General features: G+C 42.6%; 1 protein-coding gene across 2 annotated transcripts; it reads left to right on the forward strand.

The window, feature by feature from the left end:
* The first annotated feature begins 253 nt into the window (after positions 1–253).
* LOC118455792 (uncharacterized) lies at positions 254–27,433 on the forward strand. Of its 2 annotated transcripts, none has more exons than XM_087849552.1 (6): positions 254–339; positions 10,686–10,768; positions 12,631–12,745; positions 13,471–13,515; positions 18,823–18,910; positions 20,179–27,433. In XM_087849552.1, the coding sequence occupies exons 2-6, from the start codon at positions 10,690–10,692 to the stop codon at positions 26,857–26,859; spliced, it is 7,008 nt and encodes a 2,335-aa protein (XP_087705678.1). In that variant the 5' UTR covers positions 254–339; positions 10,686–10,689; the 3' UTR covers positions 26,860–27,433. The 2 variants fall into 2 exon arrangements, with proteins under 2 accessions (XP_087705678.1, XP_087705679.1); XM_087849553.1 differs by lacking the exon at positions 254–339 and adding an exon at positions 5,212–5,301.
* The last annotated feature ends 240 nt before the right edge of the window (positions 27,434–27,673 follow it).

The following is a 27,673-nucleotide window of genomic DNA, read 5'->3' on the forward strand; positions in this document are numbered from 1 at the left end:
GGAGCAGAAATACCTTTCACACTGTCATTACATTGGTATTAAAATAATTGTAAATGCTTTTACTTAAATTTTTATATTGATAAATATTTATGTCTTTTTTGAATATTGTTTATTTTCCAGTATAGGTTGAGGTTTGTGTGTCTGCCTAAACTCATCTCTGGCTTCTCAAATTACAGTCCCAGCCCAAAGGGGCAGGTCTGCTCTGCATGATATTAAAGAGAACTGAGAGGAAATAACTCACAGAAACCTGTGACGATGTGGGAGAGTGCTACCATCTCACGCATGAACTCACACTCCAGCTGAACTCTATCATCTGAAGACCAGGATTACATTTTACAGGTGAGTCAAGCTAAAGAAAAGAAATAATTATGAACTTTATTATTTAAATTTCCAGCTAAATGATAAATGTTTTTATCATTTATATGATACATGGATTGTTATACAGCTTAAATGTGCAGGAAACAAAACTTTAGTTAACTTGGCAAAGGCTGCAGCCAGAACATTGAATTGTAACTGCGTCAGATTTTTTGTCAGTGAATACAGAACTTCCACCAAAATAGCAAATATGAATATTGTTACGTTTGATGTTGAGGACTCACACGCAGGACTCCGAGGTTAGATGCACACAAGGGAATTTATTTACAAAGTTTGCCGGTTGTATATACAAAAGGGGACAGGGCTCCAGGGAAATCCAGGGGAGAAGCACTCGTTCCTCTTCAAACAATCCACACACAGAACCAGTGTCTCTCGGTCCGACACTCACTCCACGGGAAACAGGGAAACAGTCCAGGGAGTCTGTACACAGAGAAACGCACAATAATACAAAAGCACTAAGACACAAAGAAAACTTGCTGATGGCTTGACTTCACTAACGTGAGTCACACACAACAATCCAGCGAAGAACAGCCGTCACTCCTTGGCTTAAACGCCAGCAGAACTAATGAGACCCAGGTGTTTCTTCTTCTGAAGGCGTGGGAGAGAGAGAGAGAGAGAGAGAGGCAGAAAGAGCTGATCAGCGCCCTGCTGATCCTCCTGGCCGTGACAAATATATTAATATTAATCCACACATCCAAACAATGTTTGGCTTGATTATTGGCTGCAGAAAATCTTCTTATTTCATAAAAGTCCAACACCTAATGTACCAAAGTATTATTCTTTAACTGCAGTTGTGTATCAAAGTGAAACTTCATAAGTGTCCTGCTTTGGCTCTCGATGGAGGCCGTCACACTTTTCTCCTCTCTCTCTCCCTTATCTTCCCTGCTTGGCTTCTCATGTCCTTGTCTAGTCTCGTCTACTTTTATACTTTTACCCTGGAACACTCTCACAGTCTGTTTCTAAAACCTAAAAGAGGAATTTTGGATTTGATCAACTGGTCCCTGAATGCAATTGACACCATTGTCTCAACGAGAAGTCTGGGCTCAGGTGAGCCTGAGTGTCCTGGAGGTACTTTCCCTGCCGGGTACACAGTGGACGGGTGGCGTAACTGGAGGATCGTGTGCCTGGTGGGACTGTCGATCGAAGACGCTGAAGATATCTATCTATTTGGAACCATGGTAACAGGGTTCTTGCTGATCGGAGCTGGCTTGGCCCTGACTTATCGGAGAATTAAGAAAGCGGAACCGGCTGTTCAAACCCCCACAAGGCTGCCCGCTGGGACTGGAACGATGGGACGAGTCGTGACTTCTCAAAATGGGTCATTGAACACAGCTCGGATAAGATCTTGGAGAAGCTCACGGCTCTCCAACGAGAGATTGAGGGACCAGTGTCGGACTGTTAGAACAGCTTTGAAATTCACATGAGTTGTTTACACTAAAGGAAAAACCACCATCATTTCATGCGGATACCACTTCGGCGCCAGCTGTGGACTCAAGGCTGGAGCTGAACAAAACTAATTCTCACCCTGATAACGACTGTGTTAGACTCTTCCTCCCCTGTGCAAGGCCACCTGGGTCGACTGTTTACTTAGCCTGGCAGGGCGAAGGACACCGTCTCAGCTGAACTCTGGACACACACACACGCACACACACACACACATACACTGATACACACTCATCCCCCCTCCCTTTCCAAACACCTTCGATGCTTGTCCCCTCCCGGGGAAGACTGGACCAGCGCAGACATGCTGCAGGACCGGATGCGCTGTCTACACCGTCAAACTGTTCTCCCACTAGGAGCTCAGTCTGAGTGGAGTTTTCTTTCTCCTCCTCTCACCTCATGTTATGTATTTTTGTTGTTTTTTTCCCCTATCAGCCTACCTTTCTGACACGTCTTCCCAATGCATTGTTTGTGTAAAGTTTGGTCAGAAGGTTCCTTCCAAGTGCGCATGCGCCGTTTAGCGTGCTGCCTGCTGTAACCTATAATTTCCTTCGGGATTAATAAAGTATTTCTGATCTGTGATCTCTGTACTGGGAGAGGATTGTAAAGGTGATTCTATATTGCACTAGAAGCCAATAACGTGACTTCAACACTGTAAGCATTCTGGCTTCTACATTCAGAAGGATCTGTGTCGTGTTCTTCTTTTACTCAGAGAACACAATGTGCCTTTCTCAATATGCGTACTTGTGCGCAGGCACGTGCAGAGGGGGGGGGCTAGAGGGGCTTGAGCACCCGCCCCTTTCCTGATGGGTGCCCAAAGTGCCCTTTTGTTGAGGCAACTTTTTAAAAAAAAAAATGTATTTTTTTTTTTAATGTGTGTGTGCGTGCGGAGTCCTGTCTGTGCCCCTCAACAATAATATTTAACTATTAATCACAGTTTTGCTAAATAAAAGGATCTGGCTTGCATCAGTCACATGATCACATTTAACCAATGATCGCCCTTGACGGCAGAACGCGCTGGTTACGAGCCGGGAACGCGCTCACAAAGAGCACGCGCATTTTTAGCGGTCCGGAGCTGTAAGAGAAACACAAATTAACTCAGAGACACAGACTGATGCAACAAAACCAGTAAGTAGGTGTACAGCGTACACTGTAGTGTATAGCACACAGGAGTATTAGCTTATTACGTACACGTTGGTAAGTTAAAACAAACGAGCGTGCTGTGTGTGCAACAGCGCGACAAACATTACCTGTCCTTTTATTAACTGCACATGTAGTGCTGGTCATAGCTGCTGGCTACCTGTGTAAGGCTGTCATGGGTCTGTAGCTCTGTCACCGTTTTAGGGAACATATTTAGTTTTAAAGTAAGTTTCCGGGCTTTTCCTGCCTTTCTGGAGGGATTATATTTCACTAAAAACGGTCTAATATGCATGTCCACATAATTATGCAGTATTATAATTATAATATATTAAAAAACACACGCTGTATTTTAAAGAACATACATTAAGAAGCAGATTATATTAGATTTATATTTTAAATAAGACAAAATTTGGTTTTTACAGCAGTAAAATTATTGTATCTCTACAGTTTAAAAATGTAATAAGCTTTGCCCCTGCACAGAGTGGATAGTGAAACAAATCATCATAAATACATTATTTCATATTTATTACTTCCCCCTCCTCATTGCTTTATTATTGCAGCTCTAGTAATAAATAATAATGTAAGGATTCTGGATCAGCACCGTGATGCCCATAGTATATACAGTATTCTGAAGAAGGTCTAAAATGTCACTGTGTGTGCGTGCATGTGTGTGTTTTATTTAGATGGATTTAAAAAAAAAAATATTACTCATGATATAACATTGTCCAGACATGCCTGGTAAGGACACGAGGAGGAAACAGTAGAGCTGTGTGAGGCTACTAAAGGCAGAGCTATAACATTTTTCTGTCATCATTAAGTGCAAGAGTTGTTAGTGTGGATAATTAGATGATAGTTTATTGCAATAGCAAGTTGTGCCTTGTTCTCAGATAGACAGCAAGTGGAGAGTGATATATGAAATGATGGGATGGAAGGAAGAGGAGAAGCAAAGAGTGATTCACAGGCAGAGCCTAAATTATTTCTCACAGTTTTTTGTGTCCTTATGGTTCCAAGCGCTGTCACCAATCTTTGCATTTTGTTATTATCTCACACTTGTTTAATCAGCTACCATCTCTCCTATGGACTTTTTACTGTCTACAGTCTCAGATCAACACAGCCCTGCCCTTCCCATATTAGATTCTTGATGAATGTGTGTTGTTGTTATTCAGCCTGGTTCAATGTGCCCCTTTTTAACTTTGAGCACCCACCCCTTTAAACCTCTCTGCACGGCCCTGCTTGTGCGTACTTGCGTTCTCGTGTACTCGTGATACGTCATCAGTCGGAGACCAAGTACTGTTCCAATTCGAAGAACGCAAAAAAAGTCCCGGATGTGTTCTCACTCAGCCCGTTTTATCGAACATGCATCGGTGGTGACTTGTGTGGACTTGGTACAGCAAAATATCCCAGAATGCATTTCGTCCAAAACTCAAACGCGGCAATGGCGGACGAGCGGGGCTAAAAACTTTTAAATATTACTCTTTCTGGGTCACAATATAAACTTTTAAGTACTTTTCAAGCGAGAATGTAGTTGTGTAAACTTCAAATATCTGCTTGATTTATCAAGATATCATATATTTCCAAACGAGCTCCGACGTTTTCAGAGACGTCTGTGACCCGCCAGCTCCACAGCAGACAGCGAGGTCGAGGATTATTACAGCCGGCGAGAACAGCAGACTCCCGGCAGATCGTTTTCAACCCCCCCGCGGTCTTTTCGCTACTCAGGTTAAACAAACCCCAAACCCCAGTAGCTGTCTATTGTATTGAGTGTCCACTACAATAAAAATAATCTCGACAAGATGGCGGCGCGTGAACAACGCGAGGCTCAGTGTCTCTCCAGAATCTGCTATTTAGCGGTTTTTTATCCACTTTTGACCGGATTATTCATCCAGAATTGCTGTGCGTTGCTGACCTACAGCAGACAAGAGCTTCTGGACATCTGGACTCATAACTCCAACAGTTTTATCGCCTATCTCCGACTCATCCCAGAGATCTCCAAAACACCGGAGGCTGCCCACTCTCCCCAGCCAGGCGGAAGTGCACGCAGACGGCGCCGCGATCGTAAACAAAGGCGAGGTAGGCGCGGAGGGCTACGGGCTAAGCTAAAGCTAACACCACACCGGCTGCCTTTACCCAGTATCTTCCTCGCCAATGTCCGTTCTCTGGCAAACAAAATGGATGAGATACGGCTCTCCATCACTAACAACAGACGAATTATGGACTCAAATGTCATGTTTTTCACCGAAACATGGTTGAACAACAGCTGCCCGGACAATGCTATCGAGTTAGCAGGACGCCACACACACCGAGCCGACAGGCTAGCAGATGACTCCGGCAAGACCAGAGGTGGAGGTTTGTGCATTTATATTAACAATGCTTGGTGCATGAACTCCACTACTACTGAGAGTCACTGCTCACCTAATGCGGAGTTTTTAATGGTCAAATGCAGACCTTATTATCTCCCCAGAGAACTCACTTCGATCATACTCACTGCAGTGTATATCCCCCCCGACGCTAATGCTAGGTTGGCCATGAAAGAACTTTCTGCAGCCATTAACAAACACCAGAATAAACACCCCGAGGCTGCTTTTATTGTTGCTGGCGACTTCAACCACACCAACTTAAAGACAGTCCTCCCCAGATTCCACCAACATGTCTCCTGCCACACCAGAGGAGACAAGACTTTAGACCATGTGTATTCCAACCTGGCTGGAGCCTACAAAGCAACACCCCTCCCCCACATTGGACAATCGGACCATCTCTCCCTGTTCCTCACACCTCGGTATTCACCACTCATCCAACGTGTGAAACCTGCTGTGAGGACAATTAAAGTGTGGCCAGAGGGGACAGACGCAGTGCTCCAGGACAGATTTAAAAACACAGACTGGAATATGTTCACCCACACAGACCTGGACCAGTACGCCTCATCTGTACTGGATTACATCTCCGAAACCACAGACAGTGTCACCACCCAGAAACGGATCACCATGTACCCCAACCAGAAGCCTTGGATGAACCGGGATGTTCGTCTCCTCCTGAAGGCCCGCAACACTGCCTTTAGGTCAGGAGATGCACACGCCTACAGTACAGCCAGGGCTAATCTAAAGAAGGGCATCAAAAAAGCCAAACACCACTACAAAAAGAAGGTAGAAGAACACTTCTCCAACTCCAACCCCCGACGCATGTGGCAAGGACTCCAGACCATTACAGACTACAGGACCACCAAACCCTCCCCCGCATCCTCTGATGTCTCCTTCCTCAACGAGCTCAACAACTTTTATGCTCGTTTTGAGCGAGGGAATCCAACAACCACAACCAAAGCAGTTATGACGCCAGACCACCAACCTCTGACTCTCTCCCCCACCGATGTAGGAGCGGTGCTGAGCAGGATCAATGTCCACAAGGCTGCAGGTCCTGATGGCATCCCCGGGCGTGTTCTCAGAGCGTGTTCTGGGGAGCTTGCAGGAGTGCTCGCAGACATATTCAACCTGTCCTTGGCCCACGCTGTGGTACCGGCCTGCTTCAAATCCACCTCCATCGTCCCGATACCCAAAAACTCCAACCCATCTTGCCTCAATGACTACCGCCCAGTAGCACTCACCCCCATCATCACTAAGTGCTTAGAGCAGCTGGTCCTAGCACACTTCAAATCCTGTCTCCCCCCCACCCTGGACCCCCACCAATTCGCATACCGCCAGAACAGGAGCACAGAGGATGCAGTCTCCATCGCACTGCACTCTGTCCTCTCACACCTGGACAACAACAACACATACGCCAGAATGCTGTTTATAGACTTCAGTTCAGCATTCAATACAATCCACCCCTCACAACTCATCAGAAAACTGACAGACCTGGGCATCAGTCCCCTCATCTGCAAATGGTTACTGGACTTCCTGACCAACCGCCCCCAACATGTCCGGCTGGATAACCGCTGCTCATCTACAATCACAATGAACACCGGTGTACCACAAGGCTGTGTGATGAGCCCTTTCCTCTACTCCCTCTTCACCCACGACTGCAGACCTGCTGATGGTTCCAACACCATCATTAAGTTTGCAGATGACACCACGGTGATTGGCCTCATCAGTGACAACGATGAGGCCGCCTACAGGGAGGAGGTGGATCGTCTGGCTGAGTGGTGCGACAGAAACAACCTGCTGCTTAACACAGAGAAGACCAAGGAGCTCATCGTGGACTACAGGAGGAATGCTGACCCACATCCACCCATCCACATTAAGGGGACGGCTGTGGAGCGTGTGAGCAGCTTCAAGTTCCTGGGAGTCCACATCTCCGAGGATCTCATCTGGACGACCAACTGCTCCAAGCTGGTCAAGAAGGCTCACCAGCGCCTCTTCTTCTTGAGGACTCTGAGGAAAAACCACCTGTCCTCAGACATCCTGGTGAACTTCTATCGCTGCACCATCGAGAGCATCCTGACCAACTGTATAACAGTCTGGTATGGGAACTGCTCTGCCTCGGACCGGAAGGCGTTGCAGAGGGTCGTGAAAACTGCCCAGCGCATCGCCGGAGCACCACTTCCTGCCTTAAAGGACATCTACAGGAAGCGGTGTCTGAAAAGGGCTGGGAAAATCATCAAAGACCCCAGTCACCCATCACATGGACTCTTCACCCTCCTGCCCTCTGGGAGGCGCTACAGGAGCCTCCGGACTAAGACCACCAGGTACCGGAACAGCTTCTTCCCCACAGCTGTCAGACTCCTGAACTCTGCCTCCTGACATCTGACCCACATTAAACTCATGGACTGAACATACACCCACAACCACCTACACACACACACAATGGACAACCGTACCCTCAAACACACAATAATAACATGGACTGAACAACCATTCACAATCACTAGCACTTTATAGCCTCTGTAGAAATTATCCACATATCTCACTTATCTTAACTGCACTACTGTATAGCTCTGTGTAAATAATCATACGATAATTTTTAATCCTACAATCCTACAACTGTTTATAACTTGCATAGTTCACATTTCTGTATAACTGTATATCTCAGATTTCTGTATAGTTTTTTTATTTTTTTATTTTCATATTTATATCCTGTTCATAGCCTGTACATAGCTGTACATAGCTTGTACTCACTACAGCCTGTACATACTTATAGTTATAGAATATTCCTAACATACTTCATACCGTGTACATTATAACATACCATAATAGACCCATTTCTGTAACATACTTACATATCTATATTATTGCTAATATATATTGTAATATATCTATATCACTAAAGCACTTCTGGATGGATGCAAACTGCATTTCGTTGCCCTGTACCTGTGCATGTGCAATGACAATAAAGTTGAATTCTAATTCTAATTCTAATTCTAATAAAAGCGTTCTAACTTCTCACCTGCTTGTTTTTATTAAGGTATGTACACGTATGTACATGTACACTATTTTTATTAACAGAGATTTCACTACTGAGGTTAAACGTGATATATAAGTCACTTAGATCACTTCTAAATGTTAATGTTTGGTTTATTTCAGTGTTTTATTTGTTCCTGAGTAAACCGGTTTGGCTGAGATTAAAGTTAAGCTTCATAACATATTACTCAGTTAAATTAAGAGGGGACAGCAGTAAAAACTCCGGACCTGTGACATCATCAAGTACGCTGGTGTTCCAATTGTACAAATCGCGAGTCCGTGCTCGCGTTCTTGGCGAGTACGTACTCGCCAAGAACGCGAGCACGTACTCGCGTACTTGAGAATTGAGAAAGGGCCAATGTGTACAGCCACTGGAGATGTGAGCAGGACAGACAGAAACATTAAGGTGAAGTTTAAGTTCTCAGTCAGATTTCTGCTCATCTAGTGTCATTTATTTACAATTTTCATTTGTGCATATTGATCATTAAATACTGTCACTAGTTTTTCAGTAGTAGAAATGCAAATAATCGTGTCATTAACAGGGATGGGAATAACAGCTGTTACTTTTCTCAGTAACTAGTAATCTGAATAGTTAATATTTCCATTGATACATCGCTGTTACTAACAAGAAAATGCTGCGTGGAGTCGTTACTGATTTTTAACACACAGTGTAGTGATGGGATTTCCGGCTCTTTTAGGAGAGCCGGCTCTTTCGGCTCCCAACCAGCTCTTCAGGTTGTTTTGTTGCTTTAATTAATTTATTATTAACAACAATATAAAATTCTGCACAAAAGGAATTACTAATGTAAAAAACTCTGTGGTTTTATTTATATATGTTTATATATAAATATATACGGTGGCCCTTAGAGACAAAACACATACAAACTCCAAAACACATTTCTAGCGTTAACTGAACTTCCAAAACACTTAGATCACTTAAATTACACAATTACACAATTACACATGTGTGTATTGTTGTGTATTTATACACAGGCACTCATATATATTCAAATAATTTTTAAAAATGTTCATTTACCTGTTACTACCACACACCAAATCCGGTCATTGGTAATTGCTGGCTTGTGTAGCCACTAAGTAACAAAAGTTCAACACTGTGTCCTAGCATCCTGGAGCACTTCTGTTGTGTTTTGAACGTGTTTTGGAGTTTGTACGTGCTTTGTCTGTAGGGGCCACTGTAAATATACTTTTATTTATTCACTCCACATAAAATGTAATAAATAAATCATATAATACAAAAAACAACTATCCACATTTCAACTTTTAACTATTTACATTTTCAGCTTTTTCCTTTTAAACAAATTTAAAGTGAAACAACACAAAACACTGCAAACCACAACACAATTAAATATAAATTAAAATATGAAAACAAAAAGAAGATGCATATTCTCTGTCATATGGACCTGCATGAATAAACTTTCTGAATCCTTTATCATCTGCAACTGAAAATAGTTGTGGATGATTACTATACCTTTCTAATGTGACGTTGTTGTCCCTGGCTCTCTCTCTCTCTCCCGCTCTGTTCCTGTGCTACTGAGTGTAACTACACAGGTGTGTGTGTGTGGTTTTTTTTTTTAATTTTCATTGTAAGTGGGCTAAAACAGTTAATTAAAAGTCGTCTAACATAAATGTAAACGCTGTAATTTGATTACTTTATGTCAAGAGATTTATTCTAAAGACACTTCTTCAGCTAAGAATCTAAAGGTAGAAACACACAGACGCTGCAGTTTTTACTTGCAAGGGCGATCACAGAACGCTCACACCAGAGTGGGGGCCCTGTGATGTGCGCTCTGTTCCTGCACTTGCCTTTATTTATATACAAAAGTAATACAACAGTGAATACGTCTATTCATTAACAGAGGAATGTTAGTATGTAGGGAGTGAAGATAAAAGTGGTTCAGGCGTATGTGTGTGTGTGTGTTATTCTGAAGGACGTGGCCCTTCTTCTTGAAGATAACAGTATCCAGCTCCCCTCTTCCTGGCAGGAGTGAAATGATAACAGCTTGCTCAGCTATTATCACTGTGAGAAAGAATTTATAAAGCAAGTCTTGATTTCAACAACAGTCATAAAAGGGTCATCATGCAGTATTCTATAATATGCAAACTTATATCACTAAAAGATTATACTGACTACTAAGTACAATTTTCTATTGACACTTTAATAAACATGTAACTTGGATGATTCGATGCTGGCGTGACAACAGTGCACACGTCTGCTGTTGCTCACAGTGGTTTAAGGGACCGCTCAGGGAGTTTGTGTGTTCAGACACATGAAACATTAGAGGGAACATTGTGTCACAGTGTCATGTTAATCATATTTTGCAGGGCCATGGCAGGACAGAGGCAGGGCTGCTGGAGTTTGAAGCTCCTCGTCATCTTCGGCCTCCTCAGCCTCACTGAAGAGTTCGGTAAGAGACTTCCATTTTAAAAGGTGGTGTGATGGTTAGCACTGTTGACTCACAGCAATAAGGTCCTGAGTTTGAATCCACATCCTGACCGGATCCAGCCCTGTGGAGTTTCCTTGTGGCTTCTCTGGGTACTTGAACTTCCTCCTTAGTCTGGTGTGAGCAATAGACTGGGGACCTGTTCAGGGTGTCACCTGCTCTATGACAGCTGGGATAGGCTCCAGCGACCCTCATAAGAATAAGCAGAAGAGAATGGATGGATAGATGTACATATTATTCCAGCTGACATCACTGGATGAGAATCCTAACATTCAGTTTCTCCTGAGAAAATCTTTGTTTTAATGGTAGCATTTTATTACACAGCCCATAACTTAAGTTTAATTTCCATTACACCATAAGTTCTGTGCTGGAACATTTATAGGTTGTAACACCTCCAGACCTCCCAGACGTCTTCACCTTACTGTGCTCCTTTCTGGCAACATAATTGTAAAACATTAAACTTTTTATAGATAAATTAATATTTACAATATTACTAAATATTTACTATGAGCTGCAATTGATTCACCTTTTTTAGAATTTTAAGTGAAAGAAGAAATAAAACTCTAGGAAAATACATCATTACATATAAAAGTGTACCAAACCAGGGCTCGAACCGGCAACTTTCCGATTGCAAGGCAAACTCCCAACTCTTGAGCCACGATCGCCACTTTTAAGGCTGATCCATCCATCCATCCATTTTCTTCTGCTTATTCGAGGCCGGGTCGCAGGGGCAGCAGCCCAACCAGAGAAGCCCAGACCTCCCTCTCCCCAGCCACCTTCTCTAACTTGTCTGGGGGAACACCAAGGCGTTCCCAGGACACGCTGGAGAGATATAATCTCTCCAGCGTGTCCTGGGTCTGCCCCGGGGCCTCCTCCCGAGGCCCAGGAGGCATCCTTGTCAGATGCCCGAACCACCTCAGCTGCCTCCTTTCGATGTGGAGCAGCAGCGGCTCTACTCTGAGCCCCTCCCGGATGGCTGAACTTCTCACCCTATCTCTAAGGGAGAGGCCAGCCACCCTTCGGAGGAAGCTCATTTCCGCCTCTTGTATCCGCGATCTCGTTCTTTCGGTCACTACCCACAGCTCGTGGCCATAGGTGAGGGTAGGGACGTAGATCGACCGGTGTTGTGCCAAAAAGTGATTGTCTGCCAAAAACTGATTTCCAATGTTTCTGTGTATTTTTTCTGTGTAATATCTTTACGTATGTTCGTAAATACACTTCGGTGAACAGGGTTTACAAAGGGGTTATATAGAGAATTAAAAAATATGTTTTTTGGGAGTTTTTAGGACTTCCTGATAATAATGAATTACAGTCGTCCAGCCTGGAAGTAATAAATGCATGAACTAGTTTTTCAGCGTCACTCTGAGACAGGATATTTCTAACTTTAGAGATGTTGCACAAATGGAAGAAAGCAGTCTTACATATTTGTTTAATATGTGCATTGAAGGACATGGTTTTATATTTTTATATTTCTGCCCTCTTTGCTGTTAGCAATGGTGTCAGACAGGGTGGGGCTCTATCTCCAATTTTATTTAATTTATATGTTGATGATTTGTCCATACAGCTGAGAGCCTGTAACACTGGGTGTACATTAGTTAAAACACTGATAAATCATCATATGTTTGCAGATGACCTGGTTGTTCTTAGTCCAAGTAGTGCTGGGTTACAGCAGCATCTTAATATCTGTAGTGAATATGGTGTGCAATATGATATAAAGTACAAAGCTGTCAGAAGTGCTGTCTTGATATGTAGAGCCAAGCAGGATAAACAGCTAAATGTTCCTGTGTTTAAACTGTCCCATTTAAACTGTGTTTCAATGTTTTCAGAGGTGAAAGAAGATGAGTGGGAGGAGCTCGGCTCTGACATCGCTGCACTGCATCGACTCCAAGGACTGTCTGAACACATGTTTGATGAAAGCTTTATGAACACCTCAACAACCAGGTATCTTATGACTGTGAACAGCTATTACTACATTACAGCTCCTGTGGGTATCATAGACATTGGTTATCAGAAGCACTGTGGGGCTCTGCCACTGTGACTGCCATAGAAGCATTTGAATAAACCTTCTCACATGTGGAAAAAACATTATTTAATATCAGGGGACAAAGGTTACTGAAGACATGTTGGCTGTCTCTGAGTGGAGATGTTTTTCTGCTCCAACACAGACAAAGCAGCATGCACTGGCATGTGTTATATAAAATAACCACAGTCCAGTGTCTTCATGTAGGCCTCTTCACTCAGTAGGAAACTAATGGAGGAAATGTTTTTAGGAGACATGGGTGGCTGGAGATGTAATATAATGCAGTGCAGCTTTAATGCCAAAGTCTTTTCAAAAACACAGAGGTGGACCCAGGAGTAAATGATAACAAGCAGAACTCTAGTGAAACCACAGAATGAGGGAGGACAAGCCAAAGGACAGGAGTTAGACTCAGACAGTAAACACACAGCAGGTAAGGAGGGCAGAGGAAACAGGTGGGAGCTAATCAGAAGACGAGACGAGGAAGCAGAACCAGATAAAGACCCAGTGACCATGACAGAAGAATGCATCTAAAGATTTCAGACTTCTCTTTGAGATTTTACCACTTGTACAAAAATAAAACACACAGCAACTTTGTAAAAAGTCAAAAGTAATCTATAACAAATAATGCAGAATGTGTTTCGTTTAGGGGAAACGACTACCACCAATCAAGATTTGGAAGATCTGTGAAAAGGTAAAGAAGCTTTCAGTCATTTACATTTTTTAAATGGTGTTTAGCAGGTTTAACATCTGGATATTTTATGTCCTTTGCAAGTATTTGTAAAAGAATTTGGACAGTGCTTGTTAGTTATTAATGAGCCAAAAAGCCCGTTAGGATTTATCACAGCAGATCATCTGCCTCCTCTGCACTCCCTCCTTCACTACATCCATGGATCTTCTCTGAGGATTTCCTGTTTTCCTGCTGCCTGGCAGCTCCATCTTCACATCTTTAGTCCAGTATGTCCACCCTCCCTCCTCTACTCATCTCTAACTTTGTCTCCAGAGCTCAGCAGCAGCTGTCCCTCTGATGTACAATCAACTCTGTCCAACGTGGATTTAGTTTTATTTATTTATTTATTTTAAAGATAGGGAACACAAACGGCACTTAGCTTGTTTATTTTAAAGAAGTGAATAAACAACACGTTGCCACTGTCACATCCTGGTTCTTTTTTTAATAAATATTATTATTATTAAAATGGGTCAGCTGTTCGAGAGTCTGATATCAGTGGGGAAGAAGGAGTTGTTGAGTCTGGATGTTCTGAACCTCCGCCCCGAGAGCAGAAGTGTGAACAGTGCATGTTGGGGGGGTGTGGGGTCTTTGAGGATGGAGGCAGCTCTCCTCTGGACTCTACGATGGTAGATGCTCTGCAGAGAGGGCAGCGGGGTCCTGGTGATCTTCTCCATGGTTGTTATCAGTCTCTGCAGGGCCTGATTATTTAAGACCTTGCGGTCCATAGCAGTAGTGCTGCCGTACCATGCAGTGATGCAGCTGGTCAGGGTGCTCTCCACAGTGCAGCTGTAGAAGCTGCTGAGGATCTTGGCCGACATACCAAATTTCTTCAACCTCCTCAGGAAAATACAGCCACTGCTGAGCCTTCTTGACTTCTCGTATGGTGTTCAGTGTCCAGGTGAGGTCCTCAGAGATGTAGACGCCCAGGTACCTGAAGCTGCTCACCCTCTCCACTTCAAGCATAGCATAGCTCTGCCGCTGTTCCAGGTGACTCAGCACAGCATGGAGGGCTGTAGCGATGGCGTCTTCTGTGGATCTGTTTGTCAGGTTGTAACAGTCTTTGTGGAGGGCCTGGGTCTGTGTCTGAGGGAGGTGTAGGTTGGGGGATAGTGGACAGAGCGGATAGTGCAAAAAGAAATAAGAAATTTCTTTTTGTTATTTTGCATAGAAAAAACTATGCAAAATAACAAAGGAAATCAGTACTAAGATAGAGAGCCAATGCAACAGTGTGCAATAAATGGATTACACAGCGGTCTTTTCCTGTTTCATATGTTGGGCTATGGTCTCTCTATTTTTGGTAATTCCACGCCGATGGAAAACCAAAAAAAAAAACACTTTAAGAGGCTGTAATGTCTGTGTCTCAATCTCACGGCCCATGTCACCTGTATTTGTGGCCCGCATAATGACGTAAAAATTATTATTCAAAAAATGAGTTAATATGAAGGCAATAGCAGAGTGTTACAGGCATCCCCCTAAAGCATGTAGCCTCATGGGCAGGGAGAGAAAGGAAAAGTACGAGCTGTCATCGAGCAGAAACGGGAGCTGGAAGCATGTAAATATAATAATAACCACTGCAGCCAAGAAGAGAGCCTGACGAGCCCAGTTGTAAGTAAGCTATTAAGACTCGACTGTACACCGTGTTCGTGTTTTCCTCTGAAACAATAAGTTCTGTTGGAGCAGCCTTTCAACGCCTCTCTCTGTCTCTGCTAGCAAAGTTGACCCAGACAACAAAGTAAAGCTAGTTTTCAGCTACGAGCCGACACAGAACCCACCGTATTAGCCAGAGGTCCCTTTTGTCACGGGCTGCGACGGCAGACCGTGAAGTAGCAGTGAAAGTAGCAGTGAAAGTAGGGCCCAAACGCGAGACTTTTAGTGAAGGACAGTGGATTTATTGACAGGGGGTGGAAAACACACAACTATATACAAAATCCAGGCACTGTGGTCCCGTGGCGATTCTCCCTGAATCCCACACAGTGCAGATGTCCGTGAAAGTGAAAAGTAGCGACTCCAAAAACCTCCTATTCCCACACCGTGACTTCAAAACACACTCCGCTCCAGATTCCTGGAAACACAAACACATTAAGGTTAGCAGGAAATCTATTATCTTGAAGGTTTATACAAACGTCCACGGCTGTACTGACGAGTTCTGACTCAAGGATCCAGCGTCGGCCTCAGCTCAGCTACAGTCTTAAATGCCGCTCCCTTGATGAGCGTAATCTGCTGCAGCTGGCAGAGGACGACGAGCGGCAGTTGTGGCTGTCTCTAGAGCAGAAACACTTCTGGGTTCGCAGTGATGTCCACCTGCTGTTACTCATTTCCAGTGTTGGTCAAGTTACTTGAAAAAAGTAATCAGTAATTAATTACTGATTACTTCCCCCAAAAAGTAATCCCGTTACTTTACTGATTACTTATTTTCAAAAGTAATTAATTACTTAGTTACTTAGTTACTTGTTAAAAACATGATTTACAACCTGAATAGGTGATAAAGTGATAGATCTTTCAGCCCAATTCTACTTTTTCTGCATAATCATCATACAAAATGTAATCAAATGGAAAAGTCTCTTTTTAAAACTTGTTTTATTAGTTTTAATCTTTTAATTTTATGCATCAAGCAAAAATTTAATTATCTGCAACATTCTCTGACTGGAAGAAATTAGTTTAATATTTAAACCTATTTTCTGCACATTCCAGCACATAACATAAAATATTTTGTGTGTTTACACTCAGTCTTTCAAATAGATGCAAGTAAAACACAGCAGAAAATAAATAAAGTCAAAAACTAGCGGTCCTGTTGCTCTATTTTCACCTGTAAAGCAGGAGTGGGGTAGGCGGAGGGTTACCCTGGTGCAGGTGTGCAGCGGTCAGTGGAAGAATCCGCGAGTTTCTCTGTGAGTTTCCCATTACGTCGTAGCTACTCGGTGCTTGTTTGGAAGTTTAGGGGTTTTTTCGCTGTAAAAAGAAGTTTTCTTCCCACGCACAACGGACACTAATGTTTTTGTCACTTTTTATGGAATCAAACTCAAAGTAAGGTCAGTACTTCCACGCTTTAAACGCTGCACGCTCATACTCTCTCTGCACTCGATATATGATCCATTGTTGATCTGCACACAGCTGTTGTCACGAACGTCGCACTCGCTTACGTCACTGTCATGAGACATTCTCGCAAAAAAATCACGGTTTTAGTAACGCAGTAACGCAGCGTTCCTACGGGAAAGTAACGGTAATCTAATTACCGTTTTTGCAATAGTAGTCCCTTACTTTGCTCGTTACTTGAAAAAAGTAATCGGATTACAGTAATGCGTTACAAGTAACGCGTTACTGCCCATCTCTGCTCATTTCTATTAAGATTTAAACATCTAGTTGGTATCGGTATGGTGAGTAACCTTCATTAAATCACACAGCAATAGGACATTCATGTAGTTGTAAAAAGCATGATAATATATTAAGTAATCCAAAGTATTCAGAATACGTTAATATCATTGAGTAACGTAACGGAATACATTACAAAATACATTTTGGGGAATGTAATCTGTAATCTGTAGTGGAATACATACAAGTAACCTTCCAACACTGGTGATAGACGCCCTTCAGCTCAGCTCTAGTATCATTTTGAGGAACCCATGTAGAACCTTTGAACCTCTGACTGTTGTATAAGATCCAAGAAGCATGTTTTTAAAATATATTTTTGTCTTATCACAGGGCTATGAGGTCAATTCAATTTAATTCATATAGCGCCAAATCACAACAAAGGTCACCTCAAAGCGCTTTATATTGTACAGTAGATCGTACAATAATAAGTACAAAGAAAAACCCAACAATCATATGACCCCCTATGAGCAGCACTTTGGCGACAGTGGGAAGGAAAAATTCCCTTTTAACAGGAAGAAACCTCCAGCAGAACCAGGCTCAGGGAGGGGCGGGGCCATCTGCTGTGATTGGTTGGGGTGAGAGAAGGAAGACAGGATAAAAGACATGCTGTGGAAGAGAGACAGATTAATAACAGATATGATTCAATGCAGAGAGGTCTGTTAACACATAGTGAGCGAGAAAGGTGACTGGAAAGGAAAAACTCAATGCATCATGGGAATCCCCGGCAGCCTACGTCTATTGCAGCATAACTAAGGGAGGATTCAGGGTCACCTGGTCCAGCCCTAACTATATGCTTTAGCAAAAAGGAAAGTTTGAAGCCTAATCTTAAAAGTAGAGATAGTGTCTGTCTCCTGAATCCAAACTGGAAGCTGGTTCCACATAAGAGGGGCCTGAAAACTGAAGGCTCTGCCTCCCATTCTACTTTTAAATACTCTAGGAACAACAAGTAGGCCTGCAGAGCGGGAGCGAAGTGCTCTAATAGGGTGATATGGTACTACAAGGTCATTAAGATAAGATGGGGCCTGATTATTTAAGACCTTGTATGTGAGGAGCAGGATTTTGAATTCTGGATTTAACAGGAAGCCAAAACAGGAGAAATCTGCTCTCTCTTTCTAGTCCCTGTCAGGACTCTTGCTGCATCATTTTGGATTAACTGAAGGCTTTTCAGTGAGTTTTTTGGACATCCTGATAATAATGAATTACAGTCGTCCAGCCTGGAAGTAATAAATGCATGAACTAGTTTTTCAGCGTCACTCTGAGACAGGATATTTCTAACTTTAGAGATGTTGCACAAATGGAAGAACGCAGTCTTACATATTTGTTTAATATGTGCATTGAAGGACATATCCTGGTCAAAAATGACTCCAAGGTTCCTCTCAGTGTTACTGGAGGCCAAGGTAATGCCATCCAGAGTAAGAATCTGGTTTGATACCATATTTTTAAGATTTTCAGCGCCGAGTACAATGACCTCAGTTTTATCTGAATTAAGAAGCAGAAAGTTAGCGGCCATCCAGGTCTTTATGTCTTTAAGACATTCCTGCAGTTTAACTCATTGGTGTGTGTTATCTGGCTTCATGGACATATAGAGCTGGGTGTCATCTGCATAGCAGTGTAAATGTATGCTATGTCTTCTAATGATGCTGCCTAGAGGAAGCATGTATAATGTAAACAGAATTGGTCCTAGCACTGAACGCTGTGGAACTCCATAATTAACCTCAGTGTGTGAAGAGGACTCTCCATTTACATGCACAAACTGGAGTCTATTAGATAGATATGATACAAACCACTGCAGCACAGTACCTGTAATACCTACAGCATGTTCTAATCGCTCTAATAGGATATTATGGTCGACAGTATCGAACGCTGCACTGAGGTTATACTAATATGTTAATTTTCCATCAGGCTGGACACTGAAGAAAACCCACTAACTTTGCTGGATGGATTTCAGGAATGTGAAAACGTCACAGCTTATGTCATTACAAAGGAGAAGGTCAGTAAACATGAGACAGAAAATGAACACACATTTTGATTTAAGAGATTAAACAGTGCTGAAAACACAGAGATTGTTTCTAATGATGAACTTCATTAGATCTAAACTAGAACTTGATTAGGCTGATAAAGATCAGAATTTCTTTCCACTGAGTATCTGCATCTTTTCTTCTTCTAATATGGGACAAAATGTGAATTCAACACGAACACTACACAACAAAGAAAGAGACTTACAAACAGCATTAACAATGGACACAATAAATCAGCTCATAGCGGTTGCTGGGTTAGCTCGAGGACTTGTGCTGGTGGGGTTTGCATTTGGCACACTTACGTATTTGGATAAGACAGAATGAATAGTTTTGCATTAAAATGTCCCACCTCACTCCTCACACACAAACATCACAGATGTTAGTGTGCGGGTAGCTGCTGCACCTTTATCTCCTAACCTGAGCAAATGTATGACAGTAAATGTCTTTATCATCCGGGTGAGGAAATCACCAAAAAGCCGATTCTGTTTATGTGGACGTCGCGTTTTCAGTGGGAAAAACATTTTGTCATCATCCAAGTCGGATGACAGGAAAGCATTCCCTTTTACATCCACCCTGGAATGCTCAGTCACTATTTAGACATAAATCATCTGAATTTCAGGAGCTTTGCAGTTAGATTCACCTGATGTCAGGTGATGTCAGTCAGAGTTCATTTCAATCACATTATAATATTATGTGGAAGCCATATAAGAAACTCAGCACATGTATTACAATAAAAACACAAAACCTTTCGATAGCAGTCGTGTAAACATCAAAGCTTCATCAGGCTGTTGTAACAAATTTAACCAACTAACAAAAACTTAAACTACGAATATTCCACCGATATTTTATGGTGAAACATCTTCAAGCAACTTAAAGAAGTCCAGATGCTTTTTTTCCAAGTTATTTTTCCAAATTCACAAAATAATTTCAGTCAGTTCTTAGTTTAGTTTAAATTAACTATAACTAGCCTGGTGTGTGTGTGTGTGTGTGTTGTGTGCATTTTCTTACAAACGTGGGTCACTTATGTTAACTGTTGGTGGTCTTCATTGATGAGACCATAACAGCTGATCAGGGCCAGCTGTCAGGATCAAACTGCAGGTTTACATCAGCAAAGCAGATTCTTAACATTATAACCACAGATCCAAAAAATGCTCAGAAATCTCAACTTATTGAAATTAACTGAGACCAAAACTGTTATCCTGGAGCTCTCTCTCATTTCACTCTTTGCTTCATTTTTCAGGACTTTAACGCCTTCTTGGCACATATCGAGAAACAGAAGGTAGAAGACTGGCTGCTGGGTGCTTCAGAGATCTCCCACAGCTACAACCAAAAACTTCTGATCATGACCGACACAGAGAAATCCACCAGTGACAGAGTCCAGCAGGAATACAGCATGGATCCTCATTACTCCGTGAAAGTCACCAAGGACTGCCTGTTCAACGACTCCTGTGTACCAGCAGCAGACGGCTACACTGTAGTCAAAATATTTGGAAGTGTTTCAGAAGATGGACAAACTGTGTCTGGACTTGATGGAGCTTCACTTGCAAAGCTGATGTTGAAACCATCTCTGGAAGCGGCTCCAGTTTTCTCTCTCGATGGAAACACAACCACACAGTTCCACCAGAACTTCATTCGGGTTTTTATGCTCCGCGGCCTCCAAACAGTCTTAGAAACCAACCAAAACAATCAGCAGATTTACCAGGTGATAGATCAAACTGACTCAGTTTACAGCTACAAAATCCCACAAAGACGAGCTGATCACAGCACACAGTATGACCACCAGCAGATCGTAATGATGGAAAATGACCCTGTGGTCAGAAGAGCTGCTGAATATTTGTATGAGAAACATCCAGCAGTTAGTTCTGTCTATGTTCTTGATGAAAACCAAAGACCCAAACTGATCCACGGTGAACCAGTGTCTCTGTCAGAGGACAGCAGACTGGTGCTGGTGGGTCATGGTAAAAGAGACAACGCAGGAGAAATGAGACTGTCGGGATACAGTTCTGGAGATGTGGCAAAAATCATCGAAAGGACAAACAGAGGCAGTGATAAAATCAAAACAACGAGTGTGGTGACCTGTGAGGTCGGATCAGACCGATCATTCATAGAAACTCTGCTGAGGGACCTCCATGAAAATAACATCAAGACAGAGCTTCATGTGAGGGACGCTCTCGTCCAAGTCACACACACAGGAAAGAAAATCACTCAGGAAATCTCTCCAGAGGGGCTGCAATGGAGACATAAAGACAACAGCAAGAAAGTGGTGGCAATACTTGATAACAACGGAGATGTAATAATGAGAACCGAGCCTGGAAGTAAAGGAGAGGCTGTTTTTACCAATGAAAGAAACTTTCTGGGTGGAGGAAAAAACAAGGAAAAGAAAAAACCAAAACAAAGTGTCATAAAAGAAAACAGCAAGGGCATCAAAAAACCAGCAAAAATTTTTATAAGAGAAGACAGCTGGCCAGATGAACCAAAGAGGTTTGTTGACCCAGAGGTTTTGACGATTGACCAAAATAAAGATAACAAGATGATATCTGCCATTGATGAACTTCAGGCTCTGTCTTGGGGAATCTTTCACTCAGATCAACCAGCACCAGAGAAAATCAATGTCAACAACCCAGAAGAAATAAGAAAATATTTACTAGGGAAAAGAGAAAAAAAGATTATAGATGGGAAAACTGGGGAAACTGAAATTGAAATAAATATAATATGGATAAATGATGATCGTGGAGTAAAAGACATTCTTAATGAATGTTATGAGATCAAATCAGGAGAAGATATAAAAAATATAATACGTCATTATGCAAAGAATGGAGAAAAAAAGACTACATACCTGCAGATCAATGACTGGATATATGAAGTTGACCCTGAGACTCTGTACGTGTATCCAGTTGGAAAAAAGCTTGACAACAATCAAATAGGAAACAATAATGTAATTGATGATATTAAGAAATGTATTAATGTACAGGTGGGCAAAGAAAGCTACACACACATGCAAGCAAACATTTTTAAAAATAACAAAGAACAACAAAAACAAAGATATGCTGAATATGCTCAAAATGTTTTTAAAGGACGTCTGACAGGTTACAACAGACTGTCCAGTGAGGCCTGGTTCACCACGTATTTCACAGCATCGGTTATATCGGAATCTGCCAGAAATTTCCGAACATTCCCTCTGACTCTTATGGCCCTGGATCTGGTTCAAAACAATAACGAAAATATCCAACAGAAAGGCCTTGATTTTTTATTTGAAGAACATTCAATGGCAAGAGGAGGAAGCTGGTTTGAAAAAGACCTACGGGGATTCACTGGCGCAAGACTGAAGTTCTTAGAATTTGAATATAACCTGTTTGTTGAGTGGAACAGGATTAATGTTAATGTACATGAACAAATTGCCGAAATAGCATCAGAATACAAAATATTTATAAAAGACTCAGAAGCAGAAAAGTCCTTCTTAAATGATTACGGAACTTACAAAAACAAAATTGAGCCACCTGACAATAATGTAGGAAAAGTTGTAGATGTTGAGAGACCTTCCACATCTGGAACACTGGGAGGATACGATGATGGCTACGTCACAATGCGAGACCTGAATTCAGCCTCAGAATTAGAAAATACCTTCAAACATGAATCTTATTTCTCGAGAGCATCTGCATCGTCGGCTGAAGACGTCCATGCTGCACTACAGCACAAATATGGTGAAACTCTGGCAGGAATGCACCTTCAGGAGGGAACGGCCCGAATAGAAAACGGACAGTTTGTATGTAAGCTCGTGTCAGAGAGAGCTGGTGCTGAGCCCGAGGAGTTCAGGGCTGATTTATCTCCACAGAGTCAACATTACAGTGAAAAGATGTTGGAGAACATTGAGACTTCAGTGCATGAGATGGAGCAGCACAGTTCAGCATCCTCCCATCAGGTCACCAAACACGTAGAGAGGACTGGAACTGCTGTTGGCACTCTGGGTCTCATGCTGGGACTGAAAGGAGCTGCTCGTGCCTTTGAAGAGGGAAACATCAAAGATGGTGTGGTGGGGTCTTTGCAGACGGCTCATGGAGTGACGGCTATGACAACATCTGTTATTGCAAGCAAAGCTCTGACCTCAGAGTCAAGAATCGCAAAAGCTGCAACAACGATCATGAGGAGCCCTGCAATGAAGCGTTTTATGGTAGTTATACCAGTAGTGGGAATTGGATTTGGGATCTACAATGTAGAACAAGATTTTAAAAGAGGAGATGCTCTGGGATACATTGATGCTGCGTTAGATATTTACATGGTTGAGTTAGATGTTGTTGAGCTTGTTCAGCCTGAACTGGCACCTTTCATCGCACCTATAAATCTGGCTCTATCAGTAGTGCGGATGGTCATTGATGATGTTTATATGGGCATCCAGAATGAACTGAACAGCCTGCCAGCGGACGCTGGAGTTTTAGACAAAATAGTTGCTGTTTTTGTTGGCTTTGGGAAAGGGATCATGCACTTTGCTATACATGTGGCTAGTTTCTTTTTTGACTGGCGTTATGATGAAATTGAGGAGGGACGAAGACTTGTTGCAGAGATCTCAGATTATCACCAATATTATAAAGTCACAAAGCAAAAGAATGGAACGACAGCCATTGATTTTACTGCTGGCGCCTCCTCCTGGAATGGAGGAGGTATTAACTTCTGCCTCGCTGATGAGGGTCAGTCTGAGCTCTGCATGGACTATTTTGTTTCTCGTGATGAGAGTCCAAGAAGACAATGCTGGAGCATTAACACAGATGGAAGCAAAGATATAATTCTTGGTCTGGGAGAGTCACATGGATTAGAGCACACGACATATGAAAAAAAAATACTCATGTTCATACCAGCTGGATCTGTGACAGTGGTTTCAGGTTATGAAACCCTTTCTTATTCAAGGTACGGGACATACAGTGGAAACAGAGACTCTAATCGATTTTTTGCAGTTCAGAAATCACAGGACGAACACATGATTGAAGTCATGTTGAGTTACTATTACAGACTTCATGGGGAACCAGGGGATGACACGTTCTTCCTCGGTCCACAGAGAAGTTATGTTGAAGGCTCAGGAGGTAAAGACACTTTCATCATTCCTGAGAATGGAGGGAAAACGATCATTAACAACTACGATCCCTCCAGAGCACAAGACACTCTGCTTTTCAGTGTTAACTACAGCCACATTTCTGTGTCTAAGTCAGGAAACGATGTTGTGCTGATGTATGAGGGCAGTCATACTGTAGGAATACAAAACTGGTTTTCAGGAGAAGATTATCGTCACATGAACATGATGTCAGGAGACGGAGTCTTATTTGAGATTTCCTCCACGGTGGTTTCTTCAGTTCAGCTGGTGGCCAGAGGAATTAACAAGATGTTTGAGAAACACGGTGCAGTTGTTAATGCATCACAGCCACTTTTACGCACAGTTACAAACATCTTTGGGTCTCAGTATGATGATGAAGTCATTGGAAATGGAGAAAGGAACCTGATAGATGGAGGAGGAGGGCGAGATCGTCTGATTGGTGCTGAAGGAGAAGACATTTACATGGTGAAAGGCAGAAAACGTTCCTCTGTGTTCATTAAAAATGACTCCAGTGATGAGAAAACTGACCTGGCCATCGTAGAAGCAAATCTTCATACGTTTGAAGTCAGAGTAGAAGGTGATGATGTTCATCTGGTCGCTCAACATGACAGCACAGTGTTTGATGTTACTGTAGTGAACTGGTTCAGATCATCAGCACACAGACACTTACTGTTCATCACAAAGGATCTGATCACCTTCACAGTGTCAGATAACAAAGCTGACTGCCTGCAGAGGAACATCTTCACCACATGTATAAAGAGCCTCAGCATTGACTACAGCAGCTCCCTGTCTCCTGTGGAGGTGGACCTTGAGAAGGATGAGGCTTTGGACAGCGTGACAGAGGTCCGCGGGTCAAACTATAGCGATGTCATCAAAGGAAACAAAGAACACAACGTTCTCGTCCCTGGATTAGGAGATGATTTCATTGAGGGGAGAGGAGGAGAGGACTGGTACGTTATCACAGCAGGACAAGGAGTGACAACCATCAACAATCTATCACCAGATCTAACCTTGGACCTGCTCTTCCTTAAAGAACAATATCAGCATATAACATGTACATGTGAAGGTCAGAGCATCATCGTTCAGGTGGAGGACAGAAGAACTGTTATTTTACAGAACTGGTTTAAGTCAAAGAATTATCAGCACCTGCAGATCAAGACCAGTGATGGAGTAACAGCTGGATTGAAGCCCAACATCAGCAGCTGTGGACGGGATTTAATGCTGCCTTTAACCATCGACTACAGAAACCAGAGTCCTGAACGTCTTCCAGTAAACTATGACAATCTATGCCCTTATTTTTATAACGAGACAATGTACTCTCGTCTTGCAAGGTTTCATTTTAGTAGAAGAAACTGCAGTTACTGGCAGGAAGTTGAAGAGGTAATAAATGAACGACTTGTAAATCTGAACCGATTTTTTTATCAAGAAATAAGGCAGTTGTGTGTAGGAAGGAGATATCAAAGATGTTTGTCTTACTACTTCATGGGGAAAGTGTTGAAAATGAATGATGTTGAATCAGTGAAAGAAATGTACGGCTCCTCAGGATTTGACATCATGGTTGGAAACAGCAATGAGAATTTACTGGATCCACACACCGGGGGGGCACTGATGATAGGAGGGGAAGGCAAAGACACTTACATAATCAAACATGTGGATGAAAACATGGTCATCATTGATAACTTTGCAGAAGATCAGAAAACGGACACTGTGCTGGTAGATATGGATTTCCTTGATGGAAGTCGAGTCATACTGGACTCATCAGAGGATGTTCATGTTACAATCATGAAAAATGAGGAAAGATTTGAATTCATTCTCTGGAATTATGCTAAAGATGAAAAACATCAGCATCTAGAATTTCAGAGCTCTGATGGCGTCCATTTCAAACTCAAGTCTCTAAACTCATCTGGAGACGACTCTTTCTACCAGGTAGAAGCTTTCAAAGTGACTCTCAGACAGTCTCAGGTGGACTGTCGTTTGGACCTCAGCGCTCAGAGAAATCTGTCAGAGGTTCACACAGTGCAAGGCTGCCCCTCCCAGTCTAATGTTATAATAGGCAACAACCGAGACAACGCTCTGATTGGTGGGTGGAAGGACGACGCCTTGGATGGAGGTGATGGAGATGACACGCTGGTAGGAGGAAATGGAGCTGACATCCTGATTGGTGGGAGAGGAGACGACACTCTTTATGGTGAAGATGGAAATGACACACTGATGGGAAACTCTGGCCGGGACGTCTTCCTTCCTGGACCAGGAGCTGATCTGGTGGACGGAGGTCCAGGCAGAGACTCGGTTCTCTATCGGGGTGATCATAAGACGGGTGAAGGGGTTTATGTTAACCTGCTGACGGGCCAAGGCCACTACGCTGACGCTGAGGGCGACGTGTTGAAGGATGTGGAAACTGTGATCGGCACCATCTATTCGGACATCTTAGTCTCTGGTTATGAAAGTTCTCTTCTCAAAGGCTCAGATGGTAACGACATCTTGGTGTCCACCGGTGGAGATTATCTGGTTGGAGGTGATGGAAATGACATTTACATGGTCACTTTCAGCAACGGCTCAGTCACCATAGACAACTGTGCGACAGACAACGCCACAGATGTTTTGTACCTGAGCTCAAACTCAAGTACAGAATTTGATTGCCAACAATTATCTGACCGAGTCCTGCTGACCTTCTTTGGATTCAATCAATCAACTATAAGAATTGCACTGCGAGGCTGGATTAGTGATGGTGATGAATGTGGTCATTTGGTGCTGGTGTTCAGGGAGGAAATAATGTCGGTGGACATGCTGCTGCAAGAGTGCCAGTATAGAAAGAAGGAATCACTTTGTCTTCGATCATAACCCGGGTTATTCGCATCTTGTCTTCCACTTGGCTTTTGCTTAACAAGTATCTAGAAAATTAATCAGAAAAGCACAAGAACAAAAAAGACAAGAACAAGATGAAACTAATGCTGAAGCAGAGTCAGTACCAACAGTAACGTAGACTGCTGCTGCTGCAGGTCACACATTCTTTATAGTATTCTGTGATTTCACAAATAATTTCTTTTTATACTTATAATCATACTCACATTGCTAGTTACTCTAAATGTTGAGCTAATCATGAGTATTCTTGCTTTCTAAACTCTAAATCTGTCACGTTTATTAATCAACTGAAAACTAAAGGAAAGTTCCTGTAATCATAGATCCTGAATCTGTCTGGTCAGTTACCCAGAGTAACCGAGGAGTCAGGATCGTTCAGCTTCAAACATCTTTAAATTACACAAAGTCGACAAACTGTGGACAAACGTGCCAAATACCAAAGAAAAGAACTGCACTTGGTGTCGTTGGGATTCACCACCGTGGATAATTAGGCAGTTTGTGTGAATTTCACAGCTTGAACAAGCTAGTCGACTTCTTACCAAACATGTACCTGACATAACACTGATCGGCTTTTATTGCTTTTATTTACAGTAACGGCTGCAAATGTCTGAGCTTATTCAGAGGTGGAGAGTGTGAGCTGTTTTGTAATGTGGACTCAACTCCCCACACCATTAAAATTGATTTTTAATGCTATATATTTTTGTAATAGTTGAACAATAAACATTTACTGTCACTGATTTGTGCTGTATGGTGATGTTCAGTGTTACCACCACTCTGATCCATCCATCCATCTATT

The sequence above is a fragment of the Neolamprologus brichardi genome, chromosome 12, assembly GCF_056152115.1.
Source record: "Neolamprologus brichardi isolate AB-2024 chromosome 12, ASM5615211v1, whole genome shotgun sequence".
In the NCBI taxonomy this organism is placed as follows: Eukaryota; Metazoa; Chordata; class Actinopteri; order Cichliformes; family Cichlidae; genus Neolamprologus; species Neolamprologus brichardi.

Coding starts and splice junctions, on each gene's coding strand:
- LOC118455792 (XM_087849552.1), top strand. CDS start 10,690: ATGGCAGGACAGAGGCAGGGCTGCTGGAGTTTGAAGCTCCTCGTCATC. Junction 10,769..12,630: donor CAGCCTCACTGAAGAGTTCG/GTAAGAGACTTC, acceptor CAATGTTTTCAG/AGGTGAAAGAAGATGAGTGG. Junction 18,911..20,178: donor ATGTCATTACAAAGGAGAAG/GTCAGTAAACAT, acceptor TTCATTTTTCAG/GACTTTAACGCCTTCTTGGC.